This window comes from Drosophila hydei, unplaced genomic scaffold, assembly GCF_003285905.1.
Source record: "Drosophila hydei strain 15085-1641.00,03,60 unplaced genomic scaffold, DhydRS2 tig00000001-arrow-pilon, whole genome shotgun sequence".
Lineage (NCBI taxonomy): Eukaryota > Metazoa > Arthropoda > Insecta > Diptera > Drosophilidae > Drosophila > Drosophila hydei.
In genome coordinates this window covers 6,645,389-6,661,930 of record NW_022045643.1, presented here as the reverse complement: position 1 = coordinate 6,661,930, position 16,542 = coordinate 6,645,389, and the positions used below count along the sequence as shown (strand labels likewise).

The following is a 16,542-nucleotide window of genomic DNA, read 5'->3' as shown; positions in this document are numbered from 1 at the left end:
AACTCATTCAATTTATTTGAAACATTGAACTACAATTTTTTTAAATACATATAAACTTTAATTATAAAATTATTCGAAATATTTTTGCAGAGTTCCCAATTCATACATTCTCTTGATGTCGGTGCCACCACCTACAAATTTACCATTGATAAACACTCGAGGCACCTGCAAGGAAAACAATTGAGCATGAGAATAAAATAAATGATGTTAATGTTTTAGATAAACTTGCCGTCCGAGCGCCAGTCATTTCCCCTAGTACAGATTGAATTGCATTTCCATCTTTTCGTCCATCGAGCTCCACTATCATTGCATCAACCTTCAACTTGCGGAAAGGCTGTGAGATAATATACATATATACTATATATTACTTATTTAGAAGCATCCACTTTTTGGTTTTACCTCTTTGGCCATTGTGCAATAGGGACAAGAAGTTTTGCTAAATATCGCAACCTTATTCTTTGCAATTGTATCACGAACAAAATCTGCTTCTATGCTGTCCATATTTATCAGAGGTTTTGACGGTTCGCAGTCAAAGTCCAAAAACGGGAATGGAAACTTTTTCGTTGCAATTGAGAACGGTTGAAACAGGTAGTTTTTAAAGGGCTTTAGGAGATTGCTAGGGTAACGTATAAGGATTAAAAAGCACTGGTTAATAGTTTATAGAAACTTTATTAGCAACTCATATTTGCTGTGACATGTCAATCTAATAAGGTTGCCAGATAACTAAGAACATAAAAACCGATGCACACTTACTATTTAAATAGCGCTGACATACTTCACTTCAGACATACTTCATTCTAAACGTGTAATAAGAATTCTTGACAATACACTGATATTGTTATTAGAAATAACCGACAGTACATATATGCAAATGTATTTTTATTATCTATTGCATCGATGTTTCGGATTCATTAGTATACAATTAAGGCTGTAATTCATGCTATAATTATAATTTAAGCAATGCCAGTAAAATTTAATTTTTATTTTTTTTTATATATTGGTATATGAGATTCAATTTTGAAGTTTGATTCAACTATCGATGACTTAAGATTAATTTAAAAGTAATTTTTATCATGACTACCCATAAAACCGCTACCTATTGACAATGTGCAGAGCTGCCAGTCGACTTCTTTTACCAGCTGATTTAATCCGCGCATTGATCTGGCAACCTTGAGTACACTTGAACGGAAAATCAATTTTTTTTAAAAGCGTGCCACTATGGAACACAAAGGGCGACGGCAGCTGGAGAACTTTAGTTAATAACACAAACAACAATGCCGAGCAGTCTACTGTTTGCCACCAGCAGCGAGGGACGCGTGCATACGCTGTCCACCAGCTCAAGTGGATGGCGCGAGTTCCCATATCTTGGTCTGGAATTCAAGAAAATTAGCGCAGTTCCCAATTATATGTGGGCCATTGGTGGCGATCGTCAAGTATATGTTCATGTGCACGGACTTGATGTGCCAATACGAGTTAAGGAGGAATCTTACGAAAACGAGCGCTGGCTGCCTATTGAGGGATTCTCGAAAACGCTGCTGCCCACCGATCGTTATAAATACTCTAACGTTGATGGCAGTGTTGAGAGGAGCGTGGACAAGATACGTTTGCCCTCCATGGCCTGGCAGTGGGACGGTGATTGGCACCTGGACTTGGAGCTGGATGGACAACAGCTGCCTGAAGATGGCTGGATGTACGCCTTGGATTTTCCAGCCTCATACTCGGCAAAAAAGTCATGGAACTCGTATGTGCGCAGACGCAAGTGGATACGCTTTCGTCGCTATGCTGCTCTTAATAGCTGGTGTGCTGTCGCACCCTTGCACAAGGATCCAACACAGGAGCCTTTTATTGATGTAGCCATAGGTGGCACACACGTGCCCAATGCACAAGCCGGCACTCTTTGTGTATGGGCCATAACGGCGCATGGCCGCGCAATGTTTCGCACTGGCGTCACTGCCTTTGCACCGGAGGGACTACGCTGGACTGCCATCAATACGCCCATCGGCAGTGAACTCGCACAGATTAGTGTGGGTCCAACAGGTCTAGTCTGGGCGGTGCTATACAATGGACGCGTCATTGTGCGCACGGGCATAACACGAGATAATTTGTCGGGAGATGCATGGCTGGACGTGAAGTCGCCGGTGGCCACCAGTGGACAAACAGATACGCCACGGGGCCTCCGCATTGTGCAGATCTCAGTGGGAACCGATGCAGTCTGGTGTATAACAAACGATCATCATGCCTGGTTTCGACGTGGTATCAAGGGTGAAGCGGCAGGCATCAGTGAAGATGCTGCCATAGGCAGAGGCTGGGTGGAAATGGTTGGAAATCTGTCAATGATCTCTGTGGCACCAAATGATCAGGTAATAGCTGACTTAAATCTGTCATTTTAAAAGCCTAATTCTATGCTCTTCAACAGGTGTTTGCAATTGGCGCTGCAGATCGTGCTATATACTACCGATCAGGCGTTAGCGCCGCCGATCCCACCGGCAAGAAATGGGTGAAAATTCAATGCCCGATGCAAATCAGTCGTTCCTCTAGTTCCTTGTCTATAGTTTCGCGCAAAAGTGGTGGCAGCAGCTCAACACCTGGCTCCAAGCACCAAAGTTTTTCCAATCTATATTCCAAGGAAAAGGAAAAGGGAGTTGTGGAAACGTGCGCAGTCATTGAGACGGTCACCACCCACAGTAACGCGTCCTCAAATAATGGTCTAAACAATCGTTTGAAAAATGAACGCTGGAAGCTGAACGCTGACTCGCCTCCCACCATTGGCAGCCTCAATCTCAACGAGCGTCAGAAGCATCGAGCAACTGCCTTGCGCGAGCCCCTATCGCACGCTTCCAGTGCGCCGGCAGCGGATGTCGCCGAGATAAGCGGAAAATTTGAAACACAACTGAAGAATCCACGGGCCTGGTCACCGGTACGCAGTGTTGGATCTGTTGTGGGCACCGAGGCGCACCCGGAGAGCGATTCCGCGGTCTTCGAATCGGAATCAGCGCATGGCTCCGATGCATTTCTCGGTGAAGATGACGATCACAATGGCTCACAGTTTTGGACAGAGTGTGCCGTGATGTGGAGCTGTGTGGCCACTGGCGCCGTCACTGTGGATACTAATAACATTCCCAACTGGTTCAATGAGCATCACAACGATAACAAAACCGAAGTGAATCCCAATTGGCGCAACGATATACTCGGGAAACTAAAGCAGCGCCAAGAAAGCTTAGCAAAGCTGCAGCAGGAAACGCATTACGAGAAGGCAGTCGAGCTAACATCGTGGATTAAAACGGCAGACGCACGTTATCACCATCCAGCTGGTGACTACGACGACTGCGTCATTGAGCTGGAATGGGTGAGCGGCAATGGAGGTGATAACACAGAAAATGATTCCGGCACCTTCACGGTGCTCAGTCCGGATGGCTCAGCGACCAAAATACAATTTGCCCTCTCCGACATTACGTGTGTACAATGCTGCAGCGAGCCGGCTGCACCACGATTGGCCATACACGCAGTTCATCTGCCCATCAATTGCAGCCCGGTCAAACTGCAATTCGCCGGCGATGCGGATATGGAGGATTGGCTATCGCATTTGTCCTCGGTATGCAGTCAAATCAATATGCTAATGGGCAAACCAGCCAGCAATGCCATTTGGCTGACCAGCGACCTGGGCGATACGTTTGTCTTCGATGCGGCCAACATGAAGGCACAGCAGCTAGAAAAAACCACCAATGGACAGGCTCATTACGTGGAACGCATGGATGTGTCGACGTGTGAGACACCATACTATAACACGCTCTATAATGGGTAAGAATATATGTGATATATCATATCGTTTGCATTATTAAAGATTTTTTCCTCATCTTTGCTTTTAGCATGCCCTGTGGCAGCGAATTGGAAATTGCGGGTTGCGTCTACGATGACGCCGATCAGATTCGCTTCGACTTGCAGTGCCATTCCAATATTAAAGCTCTACCCCATCGTGTGGAGAAATATCGGGTCATAGCGATGCATTTGAACCCGCGTTTCAATGAACGCACAACCGTACTCAACTCTATGATTGACTCCGAATGGCTGGATGAAATACGCAATGATCGCATGGTCTTTGCACCTGGTGCGAGCTTTACTGTAAAAATCAGGTCAGCTTAAATACTTATCAGGTCGACATACTTATCTAATATTAAATGATAACATTTATGTAGGGCTCTTCAAAATCAATATCAGATTGTTGTCAACAATGATATCTATGCCGATTATAAATATCGTACGGACCCAGCGGCCGTTACCTGCCTCTATGTGAGCGGGCGAGTGAAGCTTTTTAGCGTCATCTATCGTTCTCCGTCGGTGATTTTGTCTACGCAACAGATGCACTGGCGGCAGATAGGTGGCCATGTGAAGCGAGTGTATAACAGTGGAGTTGATGTTGTATGGGGCATATCCTGCGATAATACGGCTTGGGCATACAACGGCGGCTGGGGCGGAATGTTCCTAAAAGGGCTAGAAGGGTCAGGCAAGATTAACGCAATGATTGATACTCACACCTACTATGTGTATGAGAATCAACGCTGGAATCCCATCAGCGGATTTACTGCCAAAAGTCTGCCAACTGATCGACACATGTGGAGCGATGCAACTGGGCGACAGAAACGCAGTAAGGAGCACACTAAACTGCTGTCAACACATTGCGAGTGGATATCTGATTGGGCGATTGACTACAATATACCCGGGGGAGCTGACAAGGAAGGCTGGCAGTATGCAATCGATTTCCCAGCCACCTACCATGCACAAAAGAAGCTGACGGATTGCGTACGACGACGTCGTTGGATGAAGAAATGTCGCCTTACCAGCAGTGGACCCTGGCAGGAGCTTAGTCATTCCAAAATACTGGATGCTTCACTGCAGGTCCTGGACAGTGATGTAGATAGTGCGCTTAACGTAGAGGATATGCCCGTTGCTGCTTGGGCCATTGCGTCAAATGGCGATGTCCTAATCCGGCATGGTGTTTCGACACTGAATCCTCGTGGCGATACCTGGGAGCACATTGTAAGCGATCAACCGCTGATCGGCATTAGTGTGGGACCCACCGGTCAGGTCTGGGCAGTTGCTCGCAATGGCATGATTTTCTTTCGATATGGCATCAACAAACTGAACCCTTGCGGGGACGCCTGGCAGCAGGTGGAGGCCCCATCTGGCGTTACATTCAAGGTCATTAGTGTTGGTCGCGCAGGCATCTGGGCGTTGGACAACCAACAGCGTCTAGCGGTGCGTAAGGAAGTAACGCGCACGTTCCCAGAGGGTTCGCATTGGCAATTTCTCCCAAATGCTGCCAACGTGCCGCCGCACACTGAAACCCACTGCGGCTTTCGTTCAGTGTCCGTGGGCAAGGAAGTATGGGCCATTTCCCTAAATGGCGTCATATGCCGACGATGCGGCATAACCAATGAAAATCCTGCTGGAGCCGGTTGGAATCTGGGTATTGCTGTAAGTTTGAAAATATTGAATATCCTTAAAACATTTTAAATTTGTAAATTTATTACAGGGCCAGTGGCAGCATTTATCCCTGGAGGGGTATATGTAACCATCTTATTCCGTTTTCAGTATTTACAGATATACCCTACACACAAGGATAATATATTAACAACTTGATACAGATGTGGGACAAACATTGGCAATTTAACGCTTGAAAGAAACAGTTTGAACATTGAGTGAAGGGTATCTTATAATAGAAATATCTTGACTGCAGCATTCTTCCTTTTTCGATTATAATATGAAATGCTTACACATAAGCTTGTATTAAGCGTGATTTTGTTTTATATTTGTACGTTATATTTTTGTTAATAAGTATGATTTATTTATGTTAGAGCTTACAGCACTAAATTATATGCCCCTCAGTATATTATAATGTTTAGTCATCTATATAAAAAATATTGATGTATTGTATATTAAATGCATTCCAAGTACCACAAAACAGCACATATCTTTCAGTTCTTCGTAAATACAAATTGAATTTACGCGGGTGATTGCCAAACGGTTAAAGCATCTATAGAAATCGGTAAATAAAATATGGCACTTATCGATAGTATCGATAAGTTGAAATTTGTGATATTGTGATCAAATCAACGCTGTAGTTTAGTTTAGTAAATATGAAGAGCTACTGCAAGGAAATATCTAAATATTGTTAATAAAATACTGATATTAATAGAAATCTGGAAATACACAATGTCAGATTATGATCATATGCGCATAAAAAAGTTGGTCTTGAAAGGAGAAAAACACAAGTGAGTGCATTTAAAGATTAACTTAATCAACTCTTTAAGGCGACTTTGTTTATAGAAAAAGTAAAAAACGTAAAAAGGAAAAGGAACACAAAGATGAAGATGCACCCAAACGAAGTAAAACGGTTGCGGATGAAGATGCAATTCAACATGCAGGTTGGTGGGCAACAACAACTGCAGCAAGCATCGTTGGATCAGTCGCCATTGAATTTGGCGAACGTTGCTATCTGAGAGCCTTGGACAATGGGTAAGTTTATTTATTATTGACCAAAGCAACATAGCAAAATAACAATTTGAATAGTTTGTTTACTTTGGGGGCTCCACACAATGCAGGTGAAGGACCGGACCCTGAAGAAATATTTACGGCCTTTCCAATTAACGAACGAAAGGTTTCCTTCAAATCGGGTTATGGAAAGTATCTGAAAATTGAAAAAGATGGAATGGTAACTGGTCGCTCAGAAGCTGTTGGTAGCATGGAACAGTGGGAGCCAGTGTTCGAGGTTAGCAGAGACATATTTCTATATAAATATATATTTACCAATTCTCTCATTCAGAACAACCAAATGGCTTTGTTGTCAGAAACGGGTCACTTCATGGCCATTGATCCAGAGGACGATGCATGTGTGGCCTTACATAAAAAAGTGGGCCCACAAGAGATTTGTCGTGTGCGTACCAATGCAGCGAGAGATGTTGTTGTTGACGATCAGCCAAAGGAAGAAAAAGGCGATTTAGGCGAAGTTGAGAAAAACTATGTGTAAGTGTTTTGGTTTTATATAGATTTAAATTTACTAACGTATATTCCTTGGTCGTCTAGCAAGAAGTTTCAAAAGTTCCAAGACAAGAAGATGCGCATTAGCAAGAACGATATTAAAGAGCTTGAAGAAGCAAAAGCCCAAGGACTACTACATGAAACTCTTCTCGACAGACGTAGCAAAATGAAAGCCGATCGATATTGCAAATAAAACTTGTCAAATGCATGTTCCATAAATATAAGAATGTATAATAAAGTTTTACATTTGGATGTAACAATCTAAAGGCAGTATCAGACACGATGTATATATGTATAATTGCTTTCATATTCAATTTTCTATTTGAAATCTCACATTATAATAGATGATGGCGGAAATGAAATACAATTTCGTGAGAAGCAACAATAAAATTTCATTTGTTTTGACCTACGACTTTGGCTCTACTAGACAGATGCTCAAGAGAGAGCACAGAACGTTGGAATTTGAAAGAGCGTGAGAAAAGTCTGAGCAAACTCCCAGCTATGCAGTCTATAAACCGGTTTTCAGTGTGTGTGAGCCAATGGCTGAGTTACAGATTGAGCCGAGTTGGTTTAGTTGGTTTTGGTTGCAGAGCCCAGACAGAACACAGCGCATAAGAAATTTAGTTGAAATTGTTTCTTTTATTTATTTACCCATTGCTACGATTTGCGATAGCGATCGACGAGAGATGCGAAAATCGCAGGGCATGTCGTTAGCCTCTGAGAGACGTCTTGGGCTGGACGCCTCCGAAACCTATTCAACGTCGAGCTCGTCGCTTAATAGTTCTTTTAGTGACGGCAGCGATTTGGTTAACTGGGAGGAGTACGTGGCCGAAGATGGCAGCCTCTTCTATGCCGAATATGTGCCCAATCCCAAGTCGAATCTAAGTGAGCGCCGCGGTGAGCCGCTGCGTCGTTCGCTGCGCCTGGGTAAGAAAACTACGCGGCGACAGCAGCAGAATAGAGGCCAGCAGGGCAAACACAATGGCAACCACAACAACAACAACAACAACAATAGCAGTGGGGGGCAGGCACATGTAGAAGCAGAGAACGAGGCGAACAACGGGTTCCGATTCGCAGACATCAAGAATTCACACGCAGACACAGACAATCAGAAGCAATTGGAGTTGGTTATAACGGCAACGGATCGCTTCCGCTTTGGCCGTCGCTCCACAGCCGTGGAGTCAATACTGGGCTTCCGAGTGCTGCCCTTTCCCGATCAGCCCGAGTGCCTAATGGTGGATAGCTTTGTTCACGATATAAGCGCCATGCAGCATAATATAAAGCGTGGAGATTGGTTCAAGTCATTGAATGGCATCGAGCTGTATGCCAGCAATGTGGACGAGCTGTTGCAGCAGTTTCTCGAGCCCACACAGGTGTGCCTGGGCTTTCAAGGCGCAAGCATCACCACGCCAGCTGCCACAGCGGATGATGCTGCGGCCCAATGCAATCAAATGCCCCAGGTGCGCAAGCTGACTAGCTTTGCCATGTTTGCGGAGCAGTTCGATCAGCTGCTGCCACCGGCTGTGACCGTGTCTGAGTCCTTGACGCCCTTTGGCCTGTTGCTGCTGCCACCGGAGTGCTATCAGCATGATCAGCACAAGGATTCGCTCTACTACTACCCGGAGTCGGCTGTGACGAACTTTCTCTACAAGGCACGCGGCAGCTTCCTCACGCTCTGCTCTGTGCTCAACGAACTTCAGACGGAGCCGCTGACATCCCGCCTGCTGGTCGATCAGCTGCCCTACTATGTCAACTATCGCCGTCTGAATGGCTTCCTGGTGCTGTTCGCCTATGCGGCACAATTGTACACCGCAACGGAGTGCAGCTTGAGATCGGATGAGCTGATTGGCTACATTCGATTCTCGCTGCCAGGTCTGACGCTCGAGAACTTTTCCACTGCCAACGATAGCTCGAATGGCCTCCGCCAGTTTCTGCGTCATTTCTGTGGCATTCAGCGCTTGCGCCTCCTGGCCCATCCACGTGGCGAGCTGCGCTTCGAGCAGCTGCTGAAGCAGTCAAAAAGTTTGCCTCTGCCGAAGGAGGCGCAGCTGCGCATCTTCGATGCGCTCAGCGAAATGGAGGCCATGGACTATCGCAACTGGAACGACGAGCCGTTGACCACGCATCGGGAGTTCTTCATCTATGGCTGTGCCCTGTACTATGATAGCTTCCTGCTGGCCAGTCTTCTGCCCGCCGAGGTGCGCTTCAATGTTGAGCTCTTCCTGCGTTGTCGCGGCATCTTCGACTTCATTGGAGCAGCTCCCAGTGTGCGAGTGCGTGAGCTGTACGTCTGGGAGGAGATTGTGCTGGCCAATGCAACGGGTCGCTATTTTCTCACCGTCTGCTGTCGCAGCCATCTCATCCTAACGGTCATCCTGAAGATGTACGTGGATACACCTGAAATGGAGGCGTTTACTGCGGTTCCACCCTCGTTGTTCTACATTGAGGAGATACAGGAGACATTGGATCATTTAATACAGTGTGGCATTGAGTCGCTGGCCAAGTTCTGGTCCATCTCGAACAAGCGACCCGAGGTACTGGATCAGCAGAAAATCGATCAATCCGGTGAGGAGCAGGAATCCACCAACAACAAGCTGGAATCGTTCCTTAAGCAGAAGACAAGTGCCTCACATTCGTCCTCTGCGGCCAATGATGAGGAGGCACAATTGTGCTCATCTCTGGGTGGCTCTTCCATACACAGTCAGACGCCCAGTGAGGATGAGATGTCACGACGTCGTCTAACGCCCGCAGAGGACTCGGACAGTGGCTCCGACTGGGAGAACTTTGCGGAACAGCATCCCCTGCACTATGGCCTCAATCTGAATGCTGAGAGCCAAAGCCAAATAACCACATCCCTGTGGAAGGAGATCAACAATGTGCTGCCAGTAAAAATATCCGCCGGCTGGAAGAACTCCGTGCTGCACTACGTCTATGTGGACCTTACAAATGGCGTTTTCCTATGCCCGTTCACAACCAATCCAGACAGTTTTCCATACCTCAGTGAGATACGCCGAGCGTGTCATATGATTCACATGGTTCTGGATCGCTCCAAGCAACATCGACGACTGCTGATGGAATCGGCCAATACACTGGGCAATAGATCAGCTGGCAATGATATAACCATGGTTAAAGAACATGGCATTAGCTTGGAAGTAACCAAGGATCAGTCCAGCATGCGTTTCGTTGTGGTCGGACGTTTGTTCCAATCGCCAGCTAAGGAAGTCTACGTCTGCCACTTTCCGGAGGTGCCACAAAATATGGTCGAAATGGCGTTTCGACTATCTTTCTTTTCAATGGGATAGCTGCTATATACATATAACATAAATATAAGTAACTAATATATTAAAGAACACTTTTTTCACTTATAAAATTAAAAATTTTCCTATAAGGATCTATTAGAGATAGACCGGAAATAGATATGTGATGCACCGATTTCGAATCCCTTTTGCAGCCAGAGCTCCCGTGACACATTTCCGATGTAGGATACAAATTCGTCTGCGTCTTTCATTCATATCTTCATAGCGCGCTAAGCATGGGCACTATATTTAGGTAATCGTACGCACCAGAAATACATATACGACACGCGCCCTAGTCGCATATTTATAAACATAAATACATAAAGGCAAATATATGTTTTATGAGCACATGTCTGTGCTCGACAATGTCAGCAGCTCGTTCTGCAAGCTGTCTGCTCGATCTGCTCGCTCGTCAGTTGTCAATGAGGCAGTCCAGAGAGCGGGCGCAGTTGGGATTTGATATACTTACATCACTGCCCACTGGAGATGCCAAAGTGGCCTTTGTGTATTTGCATCTGCGTGCTGATAGCCTCGGCAGTTGCTCTGAACGAGATCGACAATAATAGCCTGAATGAGCATGAAGGTGAGCCGGAGACGGAGACGGAGAAGGACACGGAGTCGGACATCAAATTGCCCAGTGAAGTGCAGAGAGCCGTTTGTACTGTCAATGCTGGCGAGGTCAAGGCATCCGCCGAGGCGGTCACAACTAAGACATTAAAGGGCGTCTGTGGCTCGGGTTGGTTATGCACAACTTAAGCATTTTATCTATTTACCTGATATAACAAATTTGTTTAGATGAAATGAATTTGGCATTTCGCAATTTGGAGCAGAAAATGCTTGAGGAATTGCGTGAAATTAAGGAGCAGCTAATGAAGTTAACTGCAATGTTGGCACAGCCAAGAGGAACCTCCAAGCTCCTGACGCCCGCCACGCCTGCTACGCCCTCCACGCCATCCACGCCCTTCATGCCTACTACGCCCTCCATGTCAGCCCCATTTCTAAAGCCCACAAACATGAAAATAATAAAATTCGAGCAAATAACCTTGAAGCCCAGCCAAGAGAAGAAGCTGCCTCAGCTTAAGCAAATGGAAAGTGCACCGGAACGAGAGGAAGAAATTGACAGATTCAACAATACGATGCTGGCAGATCAGGACTTTCAATTATTTACCTACTACTGGAAGCTGGAAAACATTACCGAACACATTGCCGATGCGTCCACTAGAACTGTTAAGAGTCCCATGTTCAGCATACGAGGCGAGTATCTATAAAATGTAGATCTAATTGAAACTATGACAATACTCTGAATACTGAACACAGGCAAGACTCTGCAACTGCTGTGCACCTTCCAGCATTTGCACCGGGATATGATCAATCTGCAATTGGCCATGGCCTATCCATCCCATGAGCACGGCGTCAAGGGCAAAGAGAACAATATTATGCTGGATATGGGCGGGCAGTGGAAGCAGCTGAAGTGGGCTGATCATGTTGCCTTTAAACACAAGATTTCTCTATTAGATCAACAGCACAGCCATCGACGGACGCAGGACCTCAACTCACAGGAGCTTACCAAACTGGATATGGGCTTCTCCATACCGAATAGCGCAATCTTAGGCAGCAACTATGTGAGGCATAATTCGCTGCTTATACAAATTATTTTATATTTGTGAAAGGTTTATATTTTAATGAATATTAAACAAAGCAACCAAACCCCATTAGCCAACTAGAAATTGTAGAGTTAAATATCTTAAAGCTTGCTGCGGGCACCCTTCGCCTTGATGTCCAGGAAGGGCATCCCAATTGGATACAATTCTTTGCACGATTTGAATGCCACAATATCGTTGATTGTTGTATGGCGTTGAGCGCTGGCAGCCGCACTTTCAACTTCCTCAACAGTAGTTGTTTCATTCTCATCTTTTTGCGTCGAGACAATATGGACAGATAAAACTCTGCGCTCTGGTCCATCTTTTGCTATAAATTTCTGTAAAAGCATCGAAATTGTTTAGACAAATAGAATTGAAGATATTTTAGATACGAACCTTAAAATAATCGACAAAATCAGCTTTTGTTATTTTGCGCAGTATTGCGACTTCGGCCTCTTCTCTTTCAAAGTGATACGTCTGCATAGTAATTTCTCCATAGAACTGACTAAATTGCTGGAATATTGTTTTCGGCTTCTCCAGCTTCTTGACAATTAATGCCTCCTTATGACGCGCAAATTCATCTTGAGGCATGTCCTCAATAACTTGCTAAAGAGGAACATGTGTTTCAAAATGCTAATATTCTGATAACGCATTTTTATATTACCAAATATGTCTGCAAGAAATTTTCGATGCGATCTTCAACAAAGGCCGGATGCTTCGCGGATTGCACAATGATGCGAATACCATTGGCGCCGTTTACTTTACGCACACCACTGAAGACAATATAGCCCAATTGCTCCTTGGTGCGCAAGCAATCGTAGCAGGGCTCGGAGAGCACTTGAGATACCAGGTTAACCATAATATTGGTATGGTCCGTTTGTGCACCACACTGCATATAGACCTGTGTGCAGGAGCTCTTGTGATGCGAATTCTCCTTTTCAAACAGATAACTATCACCTGAACAAAGCAAAGTAAATTAGTAATGAGTTCAAATGTTAAGCACCGTAATCTCAATTTACCTGGCAATAACTTGTATTCTCGTTTTTTGAGCATCTGTCTAGCCAATATTGGCAATTTTGTTGCATTTGTTTGCTCTAATCGCTTATTGACACGGCCCGCAATATCCGTTGCCTGTTGCTTGGTTACATTACCAAAAATAAAGCACTCAGTATGCAAGCGTTGGAAGAACTCATTGGCAAAGTTCAAAACACGTTCATAGGAAACAACTAATGTGTACAAAAAGTTATATATAAAATTCAAATTTTCGAATTCATCTATTATAACTCACGTTCCATAGCATCTAAAAGCTCAACATTAGCCCATGCATTCTCAGTGAGCAGCAGTGCCAAATAATAAATGGAATGCTGATAGGGTTGTTCTGCCTTAAAATTCTTTAAAGATCTTATGTGCTCTTCCTTGAGTATGTCAAAACGCTTTTCGTCTACGGAAAACTCAAATAGGTGATCCAATAATTTTTCAAGCAAAACCACTTGCTTGTCGTTAAAGCCGCGTATAGTAAACTGAAAGAGGAAACTGATTAGCAATGTCTAATCTAATAAAAGATGTTTTCTATTTACGTCGATTCCGCCTGGTTTGGTAGTGACGTTTAGCTTGAGACTAGCCAGCTCTGCGTCATAGAGATATTCGTTGAGCTGATCCTTAAGCAGCATAACCATCATGTGATTTAAATTGCAATTCAGAGGATCCAAATAGGCAATCGGATTGGACATGTCGAAGACCATGCAAGCTTTGGGTTTATTGAATTGATTGTCCTGCTTGTGCCACACTCGCAGTATGGGCGTATCCATTATAATTGTGGGATGTTTTGGCGCATCGCTGGGCACTTCAGCGATATCAAAATTGTTTGGTATAAAACTGTTTGGCAGTGATAGCTTTAGATTCTCATTTACTTGGCAACATTCCCAGGCCTGAGAATTGGGTTAAAGTTAATAAATCAGAGGAAATTAAGAAACGCTTAACATACCTGAATTGTACTGTTAGGTATACGCTCTAAGCCATATTTCGTTTTATAATAGGGCTCTGTCTGTTCAGTAGACTCCTCAAAACTCTGGCTAACCAAGGAAATACGACTCTTAGCGGGCACCAGTTCGTTCAAGAGATTACAAATCAATTCGGGACGCCATTCGTTGCTCATATAAGGCGCAATTAACACCTCTTCCAGGGGAAATATTTGCATAGATGATACTGCATGAGTGACGAGATTCTCGGGTTGTTCCTTCTCCTTGAAACGAAAGCGCATTTCGTTTAACTTAACGCACTCATCAAATATCCATTTTTTGGGTCCCTCATTGCGCAGCATGCACAAATACTGAAATATTATGTTGACAATGTCATCTACATGCGCCAATCCTTCTTGTGTTAGATCCACAACTATCTCAAAGAAACCAAAACCATTCTGGGTGTTCTGGTGACCAGCCATTAGACTGCAAGCGAATGAAAGCGTTAATTTAAGCTCTGGTTTACACTGATTTACTTACTCATTGCACCAGCCAAGCCTGCGCAGCTCCGACAATATGCTACCCTTGCCTTCATGCCCAATAAGATGCGTCAAATAGTTGTCGGGCTGCAGAGTAATATTATTTCAGCATAAGAATTACAATGACTCCAATTACTTACGGCGGATTTGTAGTACTGCGTCAGATCGTCGGTCGTAAAGCTCACTGTTAGCGAGCGTATATCCTTAATGGGCACTATCTTTAACTTCTGGCCGTACTGTTCTTCGCCATAAGGATGCCTTGGCCATTCCGGCACTTTTACATTCTTATTTTCTATTTCTGAGAATTTTTCCATTACCATCGCTTCCAACTGATCCAAAGATTCTATGAATTTGAATAATTTTTAATATAAAATAATTTGCATCTTATATTGATGCTGTAACAACCTCTTCCAATGACAGACAGGCACATTATGTTTGCAGAATACCATTTTTTGTGAAACTTTAGCAGCTCCTCGCGCACATCAATGCCCTTCGACTTGGGTATTTCAAAAAGCGTGGCCTTGTTGCCGCTGCCAAATTTGCTATACGCATGATCCGGCTTGGCCAAATGCCGATGTACTTGCTTAATGCGCCACAAATCGCTAGACAAATTTTTCTCATGCTCCGAATTAACCTGTAGAAGTCTAATTAAAAGAGGAATATATTAAGAGCTGATTTTACACATACCGCATTGATTTCTCGCTCCGTTGCACTGGGCGTAAATAGTGGACCAATGAAGAACTGCGCAAAGCGATCCAGTGCACCATCCAGTTTGTCCGGTGCCACATGAAAATGATATTTCGTCATTAGCGGATATGTGGCGGCATTGCTGCTGCCACCGCTCTGTGAAAGAAACGTAGTGTAGCCGTTCTCATGTGGATACTTTTCCGTGCCCAGGAAGAGCATATGTTCGCAAAAGTGGGCCAAGCCAGGCAAATTCTCTGGATCCGACATGTGACTGCATTACAAATGCACATTTCAAAATAGTAAATTAAAATATCACAGGGACTCTTACCCGACCTGCACAGACAGTGCAGCTGCTGAAACATCAGTGCTTGGATCCGATATCAATAATACTTTTAAGCCATTTTCCAACTGCAGGCCACGGTAATCTCGTGTATCCTGCTGTGACTTTTCAATATTGTTAATGCTGTGTTGAGGAAATTTAATGTTTAATTTGAAATATTTTGGATTGTATTAACTTTTATATATGTACCGCAATATTGGCTCCTGCAGTTCCGACTTCTTGGGCTGCAATTTTTGATTTGGGGAAACCTCCGTCAAAGTCATTTTCGATTTAGATGTTATAATCGTTCTAAATCCGGAAATACGATTACTGCAGCACTTCCCGTTACTGAATAACACAAACAGACGTAAAAGTTTTATTATGTTAATTAAAATAAATATTTAGCTCTAAAGGCGTACTGTCGATGTAGAACAGCTGTTACGGCGTGGGCAAAAATCGATTTGCGGCTGGAAAAAGTTAGACACGTTCGCTGGGCAAACATAGAAACGATGTTTCTTCTTCTGCAGAAATTATACAAGTGAAATTTGTAACACGTTTAAATAAATGTAGTATTCAAAAATAAGGCCTTAACTTTAAAGTGGTTTCTTTTTTTCTTTTACCCAAAGTATTCTAAATATTTGTAGATTCAATTTAGTTTCGCAACAACACAAACAATTCAAAACATGTGTTTTAGGGTTGCCACACTAAAGCACATTCAAAAAAATTATACTTGATAGCGTGGTGATTATTTGACTTTATTTTCACCTCGAGAAATCGAGGCAATGAAATTCTAATTCTCAGGATCAATTAATTGTTCAGCTGTCCTTTTATAAGAAATTAAAACAGCAATATACACAGAAAATTATTATTTGCTGAAATCAACAATAAAATCAATACAACTACGATTTTGAAAAAATTATTCATTCCAACAATCTAGTCCTTTAAAATCATAGTCTGGCAACTGGTCATTCTTTTTATTTCGACGATAATCAACACTGCCAATTGCAATTGTAGTTATCGATAAGCGTATATCGACTGCGGTGCACGATTATTGTAACAGTTGTTGTA

At 43.8% G+C, this 16,542-nt stretch overlaps 6 protein-coding genes across 7 annotated transcripts; 4 read left to right on the top strand and 2 right to left on the bottom strand.

Moving 5' to 3' along the window:
• Positions 1–39: 39 nt before the first annotated feature.
• LOC111592275 (glutaredoxin) lies at positions 40–955 on the bottom strand. Its single transcript, XM_023304374.2, has 4 exons — positions 754–955; positions 400–616; positions 230–334; positions 40–165 (listed from the first exon to the last, which is right to left on the bottom strand). The coding sequence occupies exons 1-4, from the start codon at positions 771–773 to the stop codon at positions 70–72; spliced, it is 438 nt and encodes a 145-aa protein (XP_023160142.1). The 5' UTR covers positions 774–955; the 3' UTR covers positions 40–69.
• A 319-nt stretch (positions 956–1,274) lies between these two features.
• Positions 1,275–5,873, top strand: LOC111592272 (tectonin beta-propeller repeat-containing protein). The gene is made up of 5 exons (XM_023304371.2): positions 1,275–2,360; positions 2,417–3,798; positions 3,867–4,130; positions 4,194–5,472; positions 5,531–5,873. Exons 1-5 carry the CDS (start codon positions 1,275–1,277, stop codon positions 5,567–5,569), a joined length of 4,050 nt encoding a protein of 1,349 aa, XP_023160139.2. The 3' UTR covers positions 5,570–5,873.
• Positions 5,874–6,108: 235 nt separating this feature from the next.
• On the top strand, positions 6,109–7,338 carry LOC111592274 (protein FRG1 homolog). The gene is made up of 5 exons (XM_023304373.2): positions 6,109–6,269; positions 6,325–6,513; positions 6,568–6,766; positions 6,821–7,020; positions 7,081–7,338. Exons 1-5 carry the CDS (start codon positions 6,211–6,213, stop codon positions 7,226–7,228), a joined length of 795 nt encoding a protein of 264 aa, XP_023160141.2. The 5' UTR covers positions 6,109–6,210; the 3' UTR covers positions 7,229–7,338.
• Positions 7,339–7,721: 383 nt separating this feature from the next.
• Positions 7,722–10,337, top strand: LOC111592296 (protein inturned). Its single transcript, XM_023304400.2, has one exon. The coding sequence runs from the start codon at positions 7,722–7,724 to the stop codon at positions 10,335–10,337; it is 2,616 nt and encodes an 871-aa protein (XP_023160168.2).
• Positions 10,338–10,817: 480 nt separating this feature from the next.
• LOC111592297 lies at positions 10,818–12,054 on the top strand. Its single transcript, XM_023304401.2, has 3 exons — positions 10,818–11,067; positions 11,127–11,585; positions 11,649–12,054. The coding sequence occupies exons 1-3, from the start codon at positions 10,818–10,820 to the stop codon at positions 11,996–11,998; spliced, it is 1,059 nt and encodes a 352-aa protein (XP_023160169.2). The 3' UTR covers positions 11,999–12,054.
• LOC111592276 (insulin-degrading enzyme) lies at positions 12,013–16,271 on the bottom strand. 2 transcript variants are annotated; one of them, XM_023304376.2, is made up of 15 exons: positions 16,095–16,142; positions 15,894–15,995; positions 15,685–15,822; positions 15,484–15,618; positions 15,156–15,426; positions 14,874–15,102; positions 14,609–14,811; positions 14,470–14,555; positions 13,956–14,415; positions 13,549–13,899; positions 13,260–13,491; positions 12,991–13,197; positions 12,636–12,928; positions 12,368–12,577; positions 12,013–12,309 (listed from the first exon to the last, which is right to left on the bottom strand). In XM_023304376.2, exons 2-15 carry the CDS (start codon positions 15,974–15,976, stop codon positions 12,076–12,078), a joined length of 3,132 nt encoding a protein of 1,043 aa, XP_023160144.1. In that variant the 5' UTR covers positions 15,977–15,995; positions 16,095–16,142; the 3' UTR covers positions 12,013–12,075. The 2 variants fall into 2 exon arrangements, with proteins under 2 accessions (XP_023160144.1, XP_023160145.1); XM_023304377.2 differs by lacking the exon at positions 15,894–15,995 and having other exon boundaries at positions 16,095–16,271.
• Positions 16,272–16,542: the final 271 nt, after the last annotated feature.

Bases quoted from the DNA above. Each gene is read 5' to 3' on its own strand.
- LOC111592275 (XM_023304374.2), bottom strand. From the start codon at position 773: ATGTCAGCGCTATTTAAATA. The intron at 335-399 runs GTAAAACCAAAA...ATTATCTCACAG, and splicing joins ATTGCACAATGGCCAAAGAG to CCTTTCCGCAAGTTGAAGGT. The intron at 166-229 runs GCAAGTTTATCT...TTTTCCTTGCAG, and splicing joins AAATGACTGGCGCTCGGACG to GTGCCTCGAGTGTTTATCAA.
- LOC111592296 (XM_023304400.2), top strand. From the start codon at position 7,722: ATGCGAAAATCGCAGGGCATGTCGTTAGCCTCTGAGAGACGTCTTGGG.
- LOC111592297 (XM_023304401.2), top strand. From the start codon at position 10,818: ATGCCAAAGTGGCCTTTGTGTATTTGCATCTGCGTGCTGATAGCCTCG. The intron at 11,068-11,126 runs GTTGGTTATGCA...AAATTTGTTTAG, and splicing joins AAAGGGCGTCTGTGGCTCGG to ATGAAATGAATTTGGCATTT. The intron at 11,586-11,648 runs GCGAGTATCTAT...TACTGAACACAG, and splicing joins TCCCATGTTCAGCATACGAG to GCAAGACTCTGCAACTGCTG.
- LOC111592276 (XM_023304376.2), bottom strand. From the start codon at position 15,976: ATGTTTGCCCAGCGAACGTGTCTAACTTTTTCCAGCCGCAAATCGATT. The intron at 14,416-14,469 runs GTAAGTAAATCA...ATTCGCTTGCAG, and splicing joins AGGCTTGGCTGGTGCAATGA to TCTAATGGCTGGTCACCAGA. The intron at 13,198-13,259 runs GTGAGTTATAAT...TGTACACATTAG, and splicing joins GCTTTTAGATGCTATGGAAC to TTGTTTCCTATGAACGTGTT.
- LOC111592274 (XM_023304373.2), top strand. From the start codon at position 6,211: ATGTCAGATTATGATCATATGCGCATAAAAAAGTTGGTCTTGAAAGGA. The intron at 6,767-6,820 runs GTTAGCAGAGAC...TCTCTCATTCAG, and splicing joins AGTGGGAGCCAGTGTTCGAG to AACAACCAAATGGCTTTGTT. The intron at 7,021-7,080 runs GTAAGTGTTTTG...TTGGTCGTCTAG, and splicing joins GAAGTTGAGAAAAACTATGT to CAAGAAGTTTCAAAAGTTCC.
- LOC111592272 (XM_023304371.2), top strand. From the start codon at position 1,275: ATGCCGAGCAGTCTACTGTTTGCCACCAGCAGCGAGGGACGCGTGCAT. The intron at 4,131-4,193 runs GTCAGCTTAAAT...ACATTTATGTAG, and splicing joins AGCTTTACTGTAAAAATCAG to GGCTCTTCAAAATCAATATC. The intron at 5,473-5,530 runs GTAAGTTTGAAA...AATTTATTACAG, and splicing joins GTTGGAATCTGGGTATTGCT to GGCCAGTGGCAGCATTTATC.